Source organism: Rhinopithecus roxellana, chromosome 8 (genome assembly GCF_007565055.1).
Source record: "Rhinopithecus roxellana isolate Shanxi Qingling chromosome 8, ASM756505v1, whole genome shotgun sequence".
Taxonomy (NCBI): domain Eukaryota; kingdom Metazoa; phylum Chordata; class Mammalia; order Primates; family Cercopithecidae; genus Rhinopithecus; species Rhinopithecus roxellana.
The window spans coordinates 81,590,734-81,611,394 of NC_044556.1; the positions used below are offsets into that span (position 1 = coordinate 81,590,734).

The 20,661-nt window shown below is 31.5% G+C and overlaps 1 protein-coding gene across 1 annotated transcript in view; it reads right to left on the minus strand.

Moving 5' to 3' along the window:
• The window catches only part of COL11A1 (collagen type XI alpha 1 chain), a 225,766-nt gene that overhangs the window by 135,843 nt on the left and 69,262 nt on the right, over positions 1-20,661 (minus strand). The window contains exons 5-13 of the mRNA XM_010356796.2: positions 17,504-17,632; positions 12,529-12,645; positions 11,834-11,926; positions 9,019-9,273; positions 7,652-7,714; positions 6,164-6,205; positions 5,170-5,232; positions 2,691-2,765; positions 1,543-1,626 (exon numbers count right to left, since the gene is read on the minus strand). Coding sequence (XP_010355098.1) covers positions 1,543-1,626; positions 2,691-2,765; positions 5,170-5,232; positions 6,164-6,205; positions 7,652-7,714; positions 9,019-9,273; positions 11,834-11,926; positions 12,529-12,645; positions 17,504-17,632 — 921 coding nt within the window. The remainder of the gene's footprint in view (positions 1-1,542; positions 1,627-2,690; positions 2,766-5,169; positions 5,233-6,163; positions 6,206-7,651; positions 7,715-9,018; positions 9,274-11,833; positions 11,927-12,528; positions 12,646-17,503; positions 17,633-20,661) is intronic.

A 20,661-nucleotide genomic window follows, 5' to 3' on the forward strand; every position in this document is an offset into this window, starting at 1 on the left:
AGAATGTTTTATTTTGTATAATCATAGGCATAATAAACTGATTACATGCACTATTATTACACTGAATATTAGAAATGTGAAATTAGCATACTTGAAAAGCTGGAACACATACAATACAAAAGATAAAAATTTGATAGATGTTAAATTAGTATTGTGTGCTACTTTGGAATATTAGAGAGCTCAAGAGATAAACACTTAGATTTATCACAAAGATATCAAAAATAATACCGCAACAGAAATAAATGCAAAATCATATTAGAAAAGTGCACGAGATGAAAACAGTAGGATCTCCAAAGTCACTACTGACTCACCATGAGATTTTTGACAATATACTTCTTAATCCTTGAGATTAAATATCTGAAAAATTGAATTATAATGCTTGCTACCTATTTTTCAAGTAGGTGAAGAGGGCTAATAAAATGAGGAATTCAATGACCTCATAAAATATTTAAGTTCAAATAATTACCTTAAAATTGTTCAAAACAATGTATTTTATAAAATAAGTTGTAGAAATCTTTAGTAAATTATGTTAAATAATTTTAGATTTGCATTATGCCAAAATCTAATAAACAAATATTTTAATTTTTCATTATCTTTAAACATGATGTAACCAAATAATGATATATTTTCAGATTAATAGACTTAGGAAAGACATAAACAAATATTGAGGATGAATTACAATTTTCACACGTTTTCAGATAGTTTAACACATGCATAAATTCATCATCATTATGAATAAAAATTTTATCACAGAAGTGATTTATATTGGTTAGAAAGTAGGTAACCATATCCATACCAATCATAAATCCTTTATTTCCTTATTCCTCAAAAAGAAAAACAATACTATGAATAAAAATGTTATATGAATTCCAATTCCTCCCTGGTCTTTCCTTTTGACTTTCTTATGTATATTCTAATTTCAATGAAACTAAGAAAAACCATAAATGTAATTCTATATTTTATAAGTTTACAAGTAGTGGAAGCTTTAAACTAAAAAAAATCATAAACTGAAATTTTAAAAACATTACAGATTATAAAGATTAGGGTTGGTAAGAAATGTGAAGGTTCCTTTCTTATATACGATGTCCAAGAAATTTAATTTTCTGTGTTACCCTTGATATCTTAGATAATCCAGAAAATTAAGAACAAATGTGTTTCAAATTTTATTCTCTTAATTATAACCAATCATTGACTTACGAGTTAGCAGAGTAAAACTGGATGTGATAGATAAGGTGCACTAGGTGTAAATATATCAATACTCTTCAAAAAAAAAAAAATAGAAATCTTGTGTGTTATGGTGGGAGACTGCTAGAATTATATAATGGTAATATTGCATGGGTCAGCTACCTAACTATAATTTTCAATTAATAAACATTACTACTAGAAAAGTAAATATAATTTTAGCAGTTTTCTAAGTAAGTTCAATATACTATTCAGAAGTAAATATTCTATTAATAATGGTAGCATCTTCCATATGTACACACATATATACTTGACACAGAGTCAGTCATCTTGTGGGAATGCAAGTTCATCCTTTCTTACCCGAGCCTGTTGAAGAATAGCTTGAGCCTGAGCTTCCTGAGCAGAGATTGTTGGTCCTTTGGAACCATCACCACCATAACGGAACTTGGAAGACATAATATTAAGAAATTCAAAATCAGCTTTGTCAAACATGTTGAATTATGTGCTTTCATCATTAGATAAAAACTACTTAAAATGGTGGGATTTTACAAAATTACAAACTAACTCCATAATGAATCATGAGATCTAGTTTGTTTTGTTTTTACTCTATCTCTTATGGAAGTTCTTTACACTACAGGTTACCACTGTAGAAGAAGAAACTAGAAACTGTGTTTCAATTTTAAATGTTATAATTTCTACACCTCTGGAATAAATCACTGTGACTTTTTAAGCACAAATGCTACCCATTTTATTGATTAATTTGTATAAAATTCCAAATATACCAAGTTCAGTGACGGTTACAGCTCAATCTCTATTCTGTTTGTCAAATTTTTTGGAATATCCATTAATACACATGAAATTTTCCTTGTGATTTATTTATTTTGTTCACCCATTCTTAAGTGCTTATGTTATAAAACAGATCTTCTGTAACATTCCTCTATAAAATTTGCTCCATTTAACTCAAAATGCAGTATGAATCAATTTTTCATTCTAAGTAATTATTTCTTGAAACTTTGTTCATGACATTGAAATTGATAAATAAAATACACATTTTTTTCCCAAAACACCAGGGCAGCAAAAACTTTATAAAGGAATCTTACAATAAAGCAAATAATTTTTGAGCAATGAATAATAACACTACAAATAAATATTACTTATGGCTGTATAGATAATAGATGGTAAATAGTGTATTAATGCTATGTTAAATAACGTATAAAAACATGTTAATAATGTGACTCAGGATAAACCATAATTGGAAATACTATTAAAAACTCTGTTGCTAAGAGTGTAATCAAATAATGAATTCTTAGTTTTAATTCAGAGATTGATACTTATCAGAATTTTGTTTTGTAAAATTTCCCTGAATTTCCAAATGCTGCTTAATTTCAAGTATTTCTACCTCATACAATGGTTTTTAGTTGATTGCTCTTCAATGTGGTTGAACAATAATCTTTAGAAAAAAGATGACAAAATATCAAGTCATTTCCATAACATGAAAAAGAACATACCGGTAACATCAACATAGTACCAGGAGGACCAGGTAAACCATCAGCCCCTGGTAAGCCAGGACGTCCTGGGGGACCCTAGGAAAATAAATGAAATAACCAAAATAAATAAATATCAAAATAACAATATTTACTAGAACTAGAATAACTTATAACATAGGTCTAGTTTATCTAATTTGCATTTGCCCTTTCCATCTTATTTAATCAGTTTTTAGTAAGTATCCCTACACAGAATTCTATTCTATTGTACTAGTTTTAGATGATTTTAATAATGTTTGGTTATTAGTACATAATCTAATTAAGATATAAATTTTGCTCAAACTTTGTTTGCAGCCTAAAACTGTGTAAAATGAAGAGTTCACATATATTTGGGGGGAAAGTAATGTGAGAAAAACAAGTAGTACAAGCCTGGTTCTTACAGTTAGATAAAAACAGATTTAAGTAAATGATGAAAGTTTTATTTAAAAATTACTGGGTTTAAGGTATATTTTAGTATTCTTCAACAGCTACATAAATAGTATTTATTTAGTAGAATACTTAACTACATACTATTTTTAATAGACAATAGATACTATCTTCAAGAGAGATACTTTTTAACATAGATAATGGCTAATTTTAGCATGTTAATGTTAATCATAGATAATGACTAATTTATTTTAAATGTTTACTGATGAAATATACTCAGTGTGTGTATGTGTACATGCATACATGCATGCACTAGAAGTTTAGGTGTGACAATGCTGTCTAGAAATCCAAGATATGGATGTGAATATAGAAAATATTAAATATGTAATATATACATCTGTTCATAAGTATGTGACAAATAGATACAACGTATATGTCCATAAGCTTTCAATATAAGGAGACTATTTCTACATAGCAATGTCATACTTGGCAGGGAAGCAAGTAAATTCAAAAATTAATAAATAACTAGATACAAAATGCTATAACTCAAAGTGCCCATCCAATATAAAAAAAAAAAAATGCAGCAGCACTTTTCAAATGTGAATTTCTTATAAAAACTTAACTCTTAGAAAACTGTTAACATTGATTCTAGATTGGCAAAATTATATTTTATTTTTTTTTTTTTTTTTTGAGACGGAGTCTCGCTCTGTCGCCCAGGCTGGAGTGCAGTGGCCGGATCTCAGCTCACTGCAAGCTCCGCCTCCCGGGTTCACGCCATTCTCCTGCCTCAGCCTCCCGAGTAGCTGGGACTACAGGCGCCCGCCAGGTCGCCCGGCTAGTTTTTTGTATTTTTTAGTAGAGACGGGGTTTCACCGTGTGAGCCAGGATGGTCTTGATCTCCTGACCTCGTGATCCGCCCGTCTCGGCCTCCCAAAGTGCTGGGATTACAGGCTTGAGCCACCGCGCCCGGCCTAAATTATATTTTATTTAGAATATTATTTCAATAGATTATCTACAGGCTTCAAGGAACTATTAAAATAAGTTAAAAATAACGGCGTCTATAAAGAAATAATTGTTTCAAATCCTAACAAATCTAGCTTGAATGGTATGATTTCCTATTACTAAAATATTTCCTACATTTTTAGATCATTTATATGTTTGTATTCATAAGGCACAATGGAAAGAGATGAATTTATCACCTGATATAGAGTTTAAGTCCAGTAAATTACAGAATCCAAAAAGGTCTCATGAAAACATGGTGAGATTTAAAAATATTAACTGAAATGACTATTACAAATAAATATCTCCAAGAAACTGGATATATCAAATTAAGTAAGCAGAGCATGTAAGAACTAACCTTATGAACTTTATTTTAAATAAAAAGTTTCATAATCTTTGCATAATATACTTCTTATGCCCTCTGACCTTAAATAGCTGTCACTCAGGCCAGAATTTCTGAAATATTTAAAAATCTTCTTCCATTAAATTTAAATTAAAAAGTTTTTACATTCTTTAAATTGTAATTATATGAAAAGTATAAGTTATTTGCATCTCTGATCCTCTGAAGAACAAAAGAAAAAAAAGTACAAAGTTATTGGCTACTCAAGGATGTGGGAAAAAAAGGGAAGGGTATTTTATGAGAAGAGTTTGAAGAGACTTAACACAAATGAGATCTTTCAGCATATAACCCAGCGTTTGATCTTCAAAGTGGAATTTAGATTTATTAACTCATTCTGTCAGCATCCAACTAAATATAAATGAGAATACCTGGAAAAATATGTCTGGAATTCAAATTTGAATACTAGAATCCCTAATGTCACGAGTTCATATCATCAGGGATATTGGCTGAAAATAAAAGTTTGATACTAATGATGCCATAGATAAATGCACATTTTTTATCCTCACTTTAAAATAATATTTAAAAAGTTAACTAAAATGTTGTGCAGCACTGAATTCATGCGGCCTCTACTCCTCCCACACACAGGAAGAATAACATGTTAAACTTGTAGAATACATTTTAATTATTTTTGTCTGTATGACATGTATTTGTAATGAGATGTCATGTCCATTCACTTACCCTATCGCCCGGGTCACCAGGGGGTCCAGTGGGGCCTTGTAGACCTGGAGGACCCATAATACCCTATAGAGAAACAAAACGTATCAGAATTAGATTCCTAATCTCATTAATATTCAGACGAATTCACCCTAGTCCTGTCGAAGAATTCATTTATATTTTATAAATATACACTAGTCTTCTAAATAGTTGCCCTATTTATCTTCCTGTGAAAAGACAACATATAGAAACCAATTTGTAGCTAGTTCAGCTGCTCTCAGAATGGAGGCAAACATTCCAAGGAAAAACAGGAAAGAAGAATATGCCAATGTCAAGTCTCTAAGGTCATATTTGGTCCCAGTTCTAACTGAAGAAATGGAACACTCATAAAATTAGAACTCAAAATTTGATAGCCAAGTTGAACATGTAGAAATCTTTTAGGTTAGAGGCAATTATATGTTTCCTTTTATGGGTAAACATATTTAAATGCATCAGTATTATCTATTATTTCAGATGACAAGAGTTTAATTCCACAAAAGACAGAGGATTTATTACAGGGTCTTATCAGTGCAATCACCTGAGAATAAACACACTGAGCAACATCAGCCTTATCAGGAAACCACAATGGAATCTGATAATTACTCCCCACAGAGGTATAGATAAGGCAGCTACAGTCTACCTAGAAGTCGCAATTCCGTTTGTTGAGATATAATTATACCCCTGCAATGAAGATAAGGATTACTCTTCTTTACTTTTATATATTTCAGTAGAAAGATGAAAGTAAGTTGAGAAGATGCAGAGACATCTAAGCAGCAAAAATATTTAAAACAAAATTTAAAGAGTATTACTTGGATAGACAAATTAGAAGGCAGTTCAAAGCACGAGCTCCTCTGAACAAATGTTTTTCTCTATAGTTCAACATTCTAATTAGTCTAAAATGTTCTCATTCAGTAATTAATAGAAATCTTATATATGATTACTTTAAATAGACAAAAATAATCTTAAAACATTTACATACTGCAGGTCCTGCTGGTCCTGGTGGTCCTTCGACAAGCATACCCTATAATAAGAAAAGAGAACATCTCTACCAGGGAAATATAACCCCCAGCCTCTTAATTACATGAATATAAGAGAACACTATATCATTGCATATTAAATAGTGAATTATCTATTTATATCATTTAAATTAATTACAAATGTTTTTGCACAGGGAAGGAAAGAAATTCAACATGATAGAAGATATAGCCTGTGTCCTCAGAGAATGTGTGAACTAAGTGGAGTGGAAATGAATATTTAGATGAATAATATTACAAAGGAGAATATGCTAAGTGCTTCCAAGAAGAGTACAGACAAAACACTCTACCAAGGTTTTTGTTTTTGTTTTTTGTTTGTTTGTAGCCCACAGAATAACACCTGGCACAAAACAGAAACTTAGTAAATATTTGCTGTGTAAATAAATGAATGGAAAATAAGCAGCTTAATTCAGGGAAATTACAGAAAATTCCAGGAAAAAGGAAAATGGATAAATGTGATATAAGCAAAGGAATAAAGAGCAATTCAGAATAAGAACTCAGTTCTAAAACATTTATCATTCCACTCCATCTTTGGACTACTGAAAAGCTGCAATGTCATTTAAAAAGGGGGTTAAAAATGTTTATAATAACGACCGATTCAGTCTGAAAAATGTATTTTCAACGTTTTTGGGGAGCATGTTGCATGATTGGGAGTAGTGAGTAGATGGCCAACAAGGTCCTTAAAACTGATTCTTTTTATTCTTTATCATTTCTCTTTCTTTTATTTATTTATTTTTTTTTTGGAATTTTTGTGTCCTTACAGTTTCTGAAATGATTTGTATATTGTTCTACCTTCAGTCCTAATACATTAGTTTTTCCGAGTTGTTTATTAGCAGGAAACAATGATAAAACTGCTTCTAAGTAAGAATTTGTTTCTTAGCAATATTATTATTAATAAAAATATTGATATAAACTTTAAATAATTAATTTGGAATGAATTAGAGATTCTTCTGTAGATGAAAAGGAAGTAAAAAATTTTTATATTATCATATGACACAATTTGGATATGTAACAAATATGTATGTCATATATTTCAAATAATGTTAAGTCACAGAGATTAGATAAAAATATCATTGAATTGGAAAGCAGGAAAGCTAAAAGTCCTATTATATCTCATTGATCAAACATTTGAAACCTCAGGAAAATTGCTTAGGTACTTTAGATCTCTGGTTCTTTAGTTTTACAACGAGAGAATTAGACAAGATAAATTTTAGCTACTTTCAAATTCTGAAATTCTGCAGCTCTATGTTTTGTTTTATTGAAATTCTCCTGTCTAGACAAGACCTTACTAACTTACTTATTTGTGGTGAACTGCAAACATCTGGACATCAAGATTATCACTGGTAATACATGAATATATATAATAATTTAACGTAATGGTGGCTCCCAAGCAATTTTACCAACCTTTAAAGTGCATTCACACCCCTACTTACAGGCTCAACCACTGCTGGTTCTCCTTTCTGTCCTTTCTCTCCATATGCACCATGGCCATTTATCTGTTGAATGAAATATTCAAAACAACCTGAATATCTGTAAGGCCATTTCTTTATTTCTTTTATTATTTTTTTTTTTCTTCTTCTTCTTCTTCCTTTCTTTCTTTTTTGGAGACAGAGTCTCACTCTGTCACCCAAGCTAGAGTGCAGTGGTAGGATCTTGGCTCACTGCAAGCTTCGCCTCCCAGGTTCACATCATTCTCCTGCCTCAGCCTCCCAAGTAGCTGGGACTACAGGAGCCCGCCACCACGCCTGGCTAAGGTTTTTGTTTGTTTGTTTGTTTGTATTTTTATTAGACACGGGTTTTCACCGTGTTGCCCAGGCTGGTTTAGAACTCCTGAGCTCAGCCAGTCTGCCTGCCTCTTCCACGCAAAGTGCTAGGATTACAGGCGTGAGCCAACACGCCTGGCCGGCCATGTCACTTTTTTTTGTTTGTTTGTTTTGACACGGAGTCTCGCTCTGTCGCCCAGGCTGGAGTGCAGTGGCGCGATATCCGCTCACTGCAAGTCCCGCCTTCCGGGTTCACGCCATTCTCCTGCCTTGGCCTGCCGAGTAGCTGGGACTACAGGCGCCCACCACCACGCCTGGCTAATTTTTTGTATTTTTAGTAGAAACAGAGTTTCACCGTGTTAGCCAGGATGGTCTCGATCTCCTGACCCCGTGATCCGCCCACTTCGGCCTCCCAAAGTACTGGGATTACAGGAATGAGCCATCGCGTCATTTCAGTTTTTAAAAAGACAATTTAGTAAAGTAAACACATTAAAAATAACCTATTAAAATATATTTTTAAGTATGAAGACCTATTGAAGGCTTAAATAGGGCAAAACTTAAAAGACAGGCGTAAGAAGCATTAATACTGAATCTTAAAATGAGATTGAACAATGGCCTCTTATAAACATGTTTTATAAAGACATCTATAGATGTCAGTGATTATTCCCAGGCATTAAGCAATAACATCAAATTAAATTTAATGAAATAGTCTAAAAATCAGAAATAGTCTAAAAATCAGACTTGCTACTCAGAATAAAACAACTATGTTTTAATCTTATCAATGACAAAATTTCTGATGCAATTCTATTCAAGATTTTACTTTCAGATAATGACTCCAAAAGTGTGGCCAACGATACAATTGCTGAAGATTCCCATGTGAAAGAATCTAACAAAGTGTCCTAGTGGTAACAGGTAATCATAATTTACATAAAAATTCAACCTGCATTTTAAACCTGAAAAGACATTAAGATGGACATGGACATAAAAATATCCCATAAATAAGACATACAACGACACAGAGCGTAGTATCAACTTACGCTTGTTTCTGTAATATCAGTTTCTGCTGGTACACCTGGACCAAATTCTTCATTAGGGGGGCTTGTTGGCTTATCTTCATATTCTTTATATTCATAAAAATCATATTCGCCTAAATCTCCATCTACCAGAAGATCAGAGTCCCTGTCGTCTATTTCTTTGTTTTCATATAGTGTATCCTCAGAATTTTTCCTCTGGGAATCATAATCCTCTCCCGTTAGATATTCTTCAGTAAATATTTCTTCAACTGGATTTGGCTATTAATTTAAATTGCAAGGAATTGAGGAATATGAAGTTTATTGTTAGTAAAGCAAGGTAAGCATTTAAATTACAGTTTGATGGCATGTGATGGGATGAGATTTTGTTACTACTCAAGCAACTCTAAACACCTGGAAAGTAGTCTTTCAAGTATCATTGAAAGAAATACATTTGTACATTGCTATGCACAAAGAGATATTGCTTTCAAAGCACTTTCTCCAATAAACTGCAAATATTCACATGGAATTAACATGTGTATTTGCTTGTTCCATTGGAAAAAACATGTTAGTCAATTTCATATTTACTTCATAGTTTAAGATTTGAACAATAAAAAAATGTATGGGGTTAAATCTTTGCTAATTTTTTTTTTTCTTTCTTTCTTTCTTTTTTTTTTTTTTTTTTTTTTTTTTTTTTTGAGATGGAGTTTTGCTCTTATTGCCTAGCTGGAGTGCAATGGTGTAATCTCGGCTTACGGCAACTTCCACCTCCTGGGTTCAAGAGATTCTCCTGCCTAAGCCTCCCGAGTAGCTAGGATTACAGGTATGTGCCACCATGCCCCGGTAATTTTGTATATTTAGTAGAGACGGGTTTTCTCCATATTGATTAGTCTGGTCTTGAACTCCTGACCTCAGGTGATCCACCCGCCTTGGCCTCCCAAAGTGTTGGGATTACAGGTGTGAGCCACCACACCTGGCAGCTTTGCCTAATTTTTAAATCTTACAGAACATCATCATGAAATAAATTTGCTACAAGGATAAGTCATGTAAGTTTGAGTCTCATCCCATAAATAAAATAATAATATACCAATATCAATATAAATAGAGATGTGTCATTACAATGATTATGCAGAGCATTTCTTATGTAGGGAAGTAGCATGACACCAAACAGTTCTTTAAATCAAATAAAACAAGTGATAGCTATCAACATTTAAGATAATGAAATACAAAATATCACTGTACAATTCTCAAGAAGAGTAAGGAATAAATATTAATTAATACTTGAAAGTGAGAATTATGTCAATAATACTTCCTCAGAGACATAGATAAAAACTGATACATTTTCTCTCTTAATTCCTTACTAGTAGAATAAACCTGAATCTGACTTAACATGTGAATATTTGGTTTTATTATGTTCATGATGAGGCTCAAATTAAATAATTTATCTTGTTACTTTTTATTTTTTGAGATGGGGTCTCACTCTGTCACCCAGGCTGGAATCGAGTGGTACAATCATATTGCTCTGCAACCTGAGACTCCTGAGCTTACATGATCCTCCTGCCTCAGCCTCCTGTGTAGCTGGGACTACAGGCATGCACCACCATGCCCAGCTAATGCATTGATTGATTTATTTGTAAAGACAGGATCTTGTTGTATTGTTTAGGCTTATCTTGCCAATTTGTAAATTTCATTTTTAGGTATCTGATTTTCTATTCCATAGTAAATCTAGATGATAGAGTAATATTAGATAACAGTATTATACAATCTTGTGAATTAAAATATGTAGATAAATGATCAGTATTTTTTCACTAAAATTAAATGTTCAATAACCATAATTTTTTGAATTCTTAGATAAGGAGTATATGCTGTCTACAGAGACTGCATAATATCTAGGGTGAGAATATTGCTATAATCATAGCTCGGCACTAAAATGCTGGATGAATTTGGTTAGGTAAATAAACATTTTGAATCAAAATACTATTTTTTTTGAAAATTATTAATTTGAGCTAAAAGAAACTTAAAATGCATTCTCACTCTAAATATTTATTATTCTCAATTTTGTGTTTTCATATAAAGGCCTATTGAACCTATTTGCCTCATTGTGAGACATTTTACATGAATTTGCTTAGAAGTAAATTACATTTCTTCTATTCATTTCCTGATAAAATTATACCAAAATGTATACCAGATATTTAACAAAGTTAAACTGAATTGTATGTTGTATTCTTCATGATCAGAATGCATGTGCAATATGAAATTCAGGAAGATTAATTTTTACCTACATGTACTTAATATTTTCATAGAAAATAATGGAAAGATTAAGATATATTAGTTTAATAAGAATTAATATTACATTCCTAACATTTGAAAATGTAATTATTTAGGTCCACTAAGACTACATTTTCTCAAAATGCTCGCTGTCATAAAATGCATGATTATTCATCAGACGGAGTAAAATTCTAATTGTATCCTTTGATGATACAATTTTCACTTTAGAGGATTCTTCTCACAGAAGAAACATGTTGTGAATACCCTTAGTCACAACATGTTGAAAAGCTTGCTCAATTCCAGGAGCAATTAAGAAAATAATAGCAGGCAATTCAGTTTGATCAATTTAGCATCTGCATGAAGCAAAGAGTCATGCAAAACCTGAATTGACATTGATTTCAGATGAACTGCTTTTAGTAATAGTGAACCATTGCTATTGTTTCTCTTACTTTAGTAAAAGAATTAAAACATCAGATGTTTGAGAAATTATAGATTCTTCCAGAGTGAAGTATATCAAAATATATTACACATTTAAAAAGTGGGACTGTGATTTAATATTGTCTATGTGTATTACCTCATTTGTCCCAGAAACACGCTCAGGAGCTTCCGTCTGGTAACTTTCCATTGTTCCATAGTTGTATTCTTGAAAATCATCAACGATATTTGCCTAATGGTAAATTCAGAAGAGAATTAGTAAACATGTAAGGTAATCCCAAATGTATGGAAATCATGATTTAATTGGGTTATAGTATTAGCCGAGTGAGTATTTATCTAGTTGGGTTAAGACTATGACTCATGATCAGAGATCTTCCAGCTTATCTAGGATAGATCTTGATTGCTTTTTCTTTGCTACCTTTACCCCTAGTTTGGCTTTTGCTGATGCTTGATAACTTTTCTTCTTCTTGGATGAAAATTTTTCAGATTTGGGGGGTGTAAACTTTTTGGACTTTTCCTTTGAATTAGTAGCCACTGTCCTCGTCTTCTTTTTGAAATTGGATTTCTTTTTCTGTAAAATGTGGTGAAAGATGGAATGGAAAACATAAATAAACAAGGAGGGAAATATAGAGCATAGATGAAAGGAAGGCTAAGCAAAAGTGAAATGGACATTATTCTTCAAAACGGCTACTGTCAAATAAAAATCACAGTTATTGGTTCAGAGGAATAAGATGAATGAAAGGTTTATGGTAAGTTTGAGGAACAGTCAACATAAGGAACCACAGGATGACGAACAGCAGGACACCACATACACAGGCACTGCTTTGTTTTTACCTCCGTCTGTGCTATTGTCTCCTCAGTTACAGTGGGTCCCTCTGTTACACTTTCAGCCTCTTTATACTCTGCTTCCCCATACTCATAGTCATATTCGATTATATCCTCTGGTTCATACTACATTGCAAAGGAAAAAATATCAGGCAATTGTGTTAGTGGCAAAATACTATTCACAAAGTGAGAACTATCTTAACTTTTACATAGTGTAAATGTTAAGAGACAAGAAATTAATGTTATTGATGAGTTATTTTTGCATTACATAGAAGTATTATACTGTCTTATACAGAGTATAACAACATAGGAGTGACAAAGCACATTTCCTATGAGCAGAATGGTGATTAGTATCACAAGAAAACAAAAAACGTGGAATAGTAATTCAAGTTCTTAATTATGGAATGTTAATTGAAACACAGTAATTATGTACTTGAACATAGATGTCAAATATTAATTTTGATTTGAAAAATTGCTATGCAATGTTTCTCTATAAGAGCTCTACAGTAATTTCAATGGGAATTTTTCATTAAGCTACATGTCTAAAAATAAAAATGTTGAGAGTAGTCTTCCTAAGTATGAAAGGATTTTCATATCTATTGAGAGATGGGAAAGAGGGGAGGAGGGAAAGGGAATACAAAGAATGTGAAATAAGTATATACTCTATTTGAAATACTGTAACCAATGGGAAAATAAAATCTAAAATGTATTAAGAAATTCCTAATTTCCTTTAGACTTTCCTAAGATCAAACAGAGCACAAAATCCTTGTGAGACATTAAGGATTCAAAATTAGATGTGCTTATAATTAATGCATAATTTTAATATTTAAAATTGCTGCCTTTTTCTCTATCGAAAAAAGGCTTAACACTTAGATATCTTAAAAAACATAATTCACATTGGAAATAGTATTTTATACTAATTTCTTCTGTATTAAAAGATTTTAATTAAGGAGAGATACGTTTCCTAATAGAGTTAAAAGACAATCGTACATATTAAATAATGAGCAAAATAATGTGCTCAAATCCAAAGCTCAATATCTTTATAAAAATTTTAATTTTCAGTCAAGAATATAGATATTATTAAACATAAGTTAAATTTAGATTTTAATCAAAATAACTAAATACACTAAATCATATGTAGCATAAAAATTAAGTAGTAAACTAAGCAAGTTAAAACTCTAAAAAAATTATGTGTGTATATATGTATGTATGTATATGCATGCCAGGGGCAATTTATATGTAATTGCCTAGGGCAAACACACATAATAATACAATAATACATATAATAAACATATATAATAATACATAAAATAATATATATTTTCCAGGGACAATCTATACGTAATTCCTTAAGTAATGTATTTGATACAATTCCATTTATGTCTCAACTGGATCTCTCTTCGCATTTTAACCATTCCCTTTTAATCTTCCAACAAAATAACTGTTGACCACAAATGTTTTAGAAAATTGTGATCACAGTGCCTTCTAATAATAAGCTCTAGTAGCTTATAGAGGAGTTATGAATTACAAGAACCATAAGTAAATGCATAAAGTGCCAATTTTAAACCTGGACAACTTAAATGCATTTTAATTGAAATCTGCTATTCAAAGATATATATACATACATATATATATATATAGAGAGAGAGAGAGAGAGAGAGAACTATACAAAGGAGTCAATTAATTTTATATCATGTTTTTCTCTTATAGGACAAATTATCTTCTAACTTTCATAATTCTGTTCTTTATTTAAACTCTCCAAATGTTGATTAACCAGACTGGTTATGAAATAATGGAGGAAATAACATGTTAACTGCCCTAGACACTAAAGCACATCTTTCTGGGTTTTGTTTGTTTGTTTGTTTTTTGTTTTATTTTGTTTTGTTTTTGAGATGGAGTCTCGCTCTGTCGCCCAGGCTGGAGTGCAAGCGGCACGATCTCAGCTCACTGCAACCTCTGCCTCCTGGGTTCAAGCGATTCTCCTTCCTCACTCAGTCTCCCAAGTAGCTGGGATTACAGGCACCTGCCACCATGCCCGGCTAATCTTGTAAACATTTTTATTAGAGAGAGGGTTTCACTAAGTTGGCCAGGCTGCCATTGAACTCCTGACCGCAGGTGATCTGCCCACCTTGGCCTCCCAAATTGCTGGGATTACAAGCATGAGCCACTGGGCCCAGCCAGCACATCTTTCTTTTAGAGCTTATTCAATCCTGGTTCTCCTTTATCTGCACAGCTTCCTCCATGTGGTGGTCATGAATATACTCAGGACATTGCTGAATGTATATTGCAATATATATATATATATAACTACATAAAGCCTCATAACATATTTTTGAAGATAAATCTCTCCTCACTATGGAATTCTAAAGATGGCTTGAGACAAGTAGAGAGGAAATAACTAGTTATAATCAATCAGACAAATATATGCAAAAAGACATGCAGTGATGGAATAATTTCAACTTTGTTGGTATTCTAACAGAAATTAGAGTAGGTGAGGAAAAATAATCTTCCAGAAATGTCATGTCTGTTCTTACTTAATTTGTAAGAAAACTGGTGATATCAGTAAAAACCTGTGCATCTGATGAGAAATATAATGTATGATACATATTAAGTGAAAAGATAACACATTTTGGAAAGCTAATTGTTTTTTAAATTCCTTTATAAAAGATTGTCTGTCACTTCATTTTCTGTTTTCATCCTTTTTTAAGAAAGAATACCAAAAGGAATCCTATAGATTTAACATCTAATTTTTTATAAGACAGGAAGATAATTTCACTTGATCAGAAAATCCCAAATTCATTATAATTTTAATATTAGCTTGTCACCTATTTAAATGGCATTGTGTAGTTTCAAATAGAATTAAAATGTGATGATATTATGATTAAATTAAAATCTGCCTACATTATACATCTCTTACTCCATGGTGATGGTTGTAAAGTTGTGTCAAGCATATAACAATGTGAATCTTAAGAATGCATTAGGATATGTTATTTGAAGATACTAAGTAGACAAAATTATAAGCTGAAAAAGCATATGGGTTGATCTATAAAAGAAATTGACATATTTATTAATCCAAATTAGAATAATAAACATGCAATACCAGAAGTTTATTAGTGAACAATTAAGTAATATAAAGTACAACATGTATGACTGATGCTCCATATTGCACTTTATGTTCTTTACGTATTGATGACTAACATTGCATTATTAATTTATATAGGTAGAAACTCTGAAGATTATTAATATGCATTTTATCATATAATGACATATTAATGGATATAGTTTAAAATTATTATAAGGACTACTTACTAATTTGATTGATTAGTTTTTGATACTGGTATAGATGTTTATCTTATTGTTGAAGGATCAACATAATTTAGAGTTAGAGAAAAAAGTGAAAGCTAATTCTTCCTTAAATAAAAGACTTTTTCATTATGACTTATTCAATTTTTAAAGAGGTAAAAATGCAATCTATGATTGCATTACCCAACCAGATTGTGATGCAGTTTCTGCTGTAATGTGCTTTGTAATGTGTAATGTAAAGCATTTTCCCATCAAATGCTTCTAGTAAAACTAAGTTTGACATCTCAACAGAATGTTAAATATACATGTCAACAACTAACATGGTAAAAGGCAAGTTCATTTTTAAATGAACTTAAGAAGATGGATACAAATTACCTTGATAAAATAACAGCTTACCTGACATAATAGCATTACAACATGGGAACAAAACACTTCAAAGTGATATATTAAGATTGCAAACCTCCCTTCTTCCAAAAGTCAGAGCCATATCTGTTGCTAAAAAGAATAATATGCCTTATCTTTCTTTATAAAGGAGCAAAACAGATCTCATCAACCTTGAAAATGTACATTAAATTCTATAAATTTTAATATTAAGTCAGCACATAACCTCTTAGATATAAAAACACTAAATCTGATAATTATTTTATCTATCACTTCAGAATTCACGGAAAATATATTTAGTGAATCATGAGAGAATAAAAAGAATGAAGTAATTGAGAACTGTGAAGCAAGTAAATAAAATATCCCAGTAATTTATCTTTACACTCTCATATTTGCCTTCCTGTTGGCTTCTTAAAATTTTACCTTGTTTTTTAAACAAAAACTAATATTAAGTCATGGAAAAGATCAGTGCAACAGAATTCACTATTAAACGTTAAAAAGTAAAATAGTGTCAAAAACATATTTCTAGCATTCAAAGTGTAAAATCCAACCTTAATTCACATGCAGAGCTAACAATAAGATAAAAGATTTTGACTCATTATAAACAGTAAAACTCAAATGGTGGCACCTACGAGGACATTTAAAAGGAAAGTACTTTCTATCTGATTCATTTTTAGAACAGTTTTGATGTTTCCAAATTCCTACTTCCTTTTTAACACTTTAAGTCTTGAGAAAAAATCCAAAAATACAGTTTTGCTCCCAACTGAGGCTTAAATTCCTTTCATTTCACATGCTTTTAAATTTTCCTATGAGAAATTTTTTTAAAAAAAAACTCTCTAATTATTCAACACAGCCTGAAAACTTTAAGGTAGTTCTAATGTCACTTTCTCATTTGCATGAATTGCCAAAGGTCTAGGGAGATGGCATGCACACCAGAAAATATGCCACTCTATCTTGAAGCTGTGTTAATTCTTTAAATGCTAATGGTTGAAATATCACTCTTAGAAATTATTTTCTTCTCACCCCCTCCAAAATGGAGTATGTGCATATACACAGTATACAAGTGAAGCACCACTATTTCTAATAAATGTATGTAATAAAATGCTTAAACAGCAAGAAAACAAGTACCAAATATATTCAAGTCACTTTTTTTTTCCTGGAAATATTATAACACTATTAAAATACAAAGCATAGTTTAACTAAAATGGAATAAATAAGTGTAAGTTCAAGAACTGCAAACTGCACTGCTATGTCCATATCATTGAAATACAGAGACCTTCGATGGTCTTGTGCTCCTCACCTCATCTATCTGAGGTTCCTGAGCCTGAGCAGCCTTGGGTGCTGAAGAGTCACAGTCTGGACTATAATGCTCACAGTAGTCATATGCTGCCTTGGGGTCACCTGTGATCAAAAACTGCTGGATGTCCCCCTGCAAAAATAATAATAATAATAATAAATAAAAAACACACAGACACAGATGCAGTCAGCATATTAAAGTACACATATACCAGAGTGAGATGTATTCAAGACAATGTGTGGTTTATTTTTAAATATTTGAAGAAGAAAAATGACTTACATTTCAATGTTAGGAAGAGTCTTACAGGATTGAAACACCTATTTTACAAATTAGCTGTAAATATTGGGCTGTTATTCTATGTTATCTTCTGGCTCAGGAAATCTATACTACATTCATTCCTTTTTGAAAACTCAATTTTACTTCATTGGTAGTTTATACTGCATGGTAGAGGACAAATATAATGTGGGCAAAAGGCTAATTTTAAAAGTCAACACATTTTAAAAACTGTGCATATATAAAAACAGTAACAAAATTCTAATACTAAATAAGTAAAAAGTTCAATAAGCTTAAAAGGAATTATTGTTAGGAAATTTACATGAAATTTTTACAGTAAATATATAGATCCAACTATTACGTTCTGTTAGAAAAATCAGTATCAAAAGGAATCCCTACCTACAAAGATGAATGAGAAATGAAGACATCGGAGAAATCCAAATTAAAAATAAAAAAAGCATGAGTTTGATGTATTTATATTAAGGAAAAAAAAAAGGAGTTCCTAAGGATACATTAAACATCACCTATCAAAAAATCCATGTGATTTAAATAAAATCAAAACATTAGTAATACTTAACAATAGAATTACCTAAATAGTTTTAATTTCAAGAGCTTTTGGAAACTGCAAACAAGAGAAAAATTCAAATATTCTGCTCTTGACAGAATGTGACTACTTCCACCTGGACCTTATTTCATCAAGAAACTAGTTTAATATAAATCTGTGTGTCATGACCAAATTAATTCAGAATTACACTCAGACCTAGAGGAATATCTGGGCTGATAGCCATTTAACTTGAGCATTCAAGTCTCTGTAAGCTTGAGCACATAAATCTGATGCATAAAACTCCTGACTCCATATTTAATAATTTAAGTCATTCCAGCTTTCTCTGCATCTTACCAACAGGGATTATTTAGGACTTGATAAAAATATGGAAATTAAATTACAAAAATCTTTAAAAATTAAAAATGTGGAATAATTCATTCTACATTTATACCACAATATTTATTTATTAACAAATATTTATTGAGAAAAATACTCAAAATATTGAACCTGTGGGTGTAGAAACACACATTTGATGTAATCTTTGCTCTTTGGAGAGCGCAAACCAGTGGTTAAGAATATTTAAAACTATAGTATAAGGTGGAATAAAATTAATAACTTGAAAAGATATAACCAAATAGTGTGAGAAGTGCCAAGAAAATATATTAATTAGCGATTTAATTAGAATTAAGTATAAGTTATTTAATTAGAATGAGGTTATTTAATCCTAGCAGGCAATTTTTTATTTAATACCGTGGTTACTACCTGTGGTGTGGTACTTATTTTTATTTGTATCATTCTTTCTTCTGTCAAAAACTGTGTTCATTCTCACCCTTAGAATTAGGATTTAGTTTTTTTTTTTTTTTGAGACGGAGTCTCGCTCTGTCGCCCAGGCTGGAGTGCAGTGGCCGGATCTCAGCTCACTGCAAGCTCCGCCTCCGGGGTTTACGCCATTCTCCTGCCTCAGCCTCCCGAGTAGCTGGGACTACAGGCGCCCGCCACCTCGCCCGGCTAAGGATTTAGTTTTAAGGTTCAAAAATTTATATTTCTATGCTTACATTTCTCTTTTTTAAAATAACATATTTATTGAGCTTTTCACACTATTCAAATATAAAATCAATTATAATGGATTTAATTAATTCACATATAAAATCCATTCTTTCAAAATTTACAATACAGTGGGTTTAGTACAGTCACAGCATTGTCCAACTGTCAGTACTAATTGCAGAAAAATTTCATGACACCTAAAAGATACCCTGCAACCAGTGGTAGTCACTCTCAATCCTTCCCTTTTCCTAACCCCTGGTAAAAATTGGGCATTTCCTATAAATTCAACCATACAACATGTGACATTTTTCAATTGGCTTCTTTCATTGATCATAATGTCTTCAAGATTGATCCACGTTGTACCATGTATTAGTACTTCATTCCTCTTTTCAAGTAATATTCCCTTTTATGGACATGCTGCTGTTTATTGATCAGTTTCTGGAAATTTGAGTTGTTTTCATTTATTATTTTGCTATTTGTTTTCTACATTTTATGCCTTTGTATTAATATTACGTTATTCTTCCATTACTGCCTTTTTTTGAGTTGAATAGATACTTACTATTTACAAATTTTACTTATGTTTTTACTATAGCCTTATAGATTTGTTAGTGGTTACTCTTAGAATTATAATTAATTTATTACAATATTTTTCAAATTAATACTTACTTCATGTCAATCTTACACAAAAATGTGATCTTATGTAGCTCTAATCCCTACTCCCGCCTTGTAGCTATTATTGTTGTATAAATTACATCTTTATATACGATAAGCCTATCAACACAGTTTTATAATTGTTGTTTTATGCAATTTTGTTTTTAATCTAAAAAGAGAAGTATTATAAACAAGAAGTACAATCTTTTATATTTACCTCTCCTAGATAACTGTACTAGTGTTCTTTATTTGAGTTATTGTCCAGTAATCTTCCATTTCAATCCAAGATACTCTTTACCTTTCTTGAAAGGGAACTTTGTTAGTGAATATTCTTTTAAATATGGGAATGTCTTAATTTTCCTTTTTTAAAGAGATGGTATCTTATTATGTTGTCCAATGCTGTTATTGAAATCCTGGACTCCAGCTATCTTCCGACTTCAGCATCCTAAGTAGCTGGGCCTATAAGAGCATGACACTGCCCCTGGCTGTTTCCTTTGCCTTTGAAAGTCGGTTTTGCTGGCTCTAAAATTTTTGGTTGAAGTCTTTCCCCCTTGCCCCCAGAACTGTGAATATGTTACCCTACTACTTCATGACCTCCACAGTATATGATAGGGAATCAGTTAATAATCTAAAAGAAAATCCTTTATAT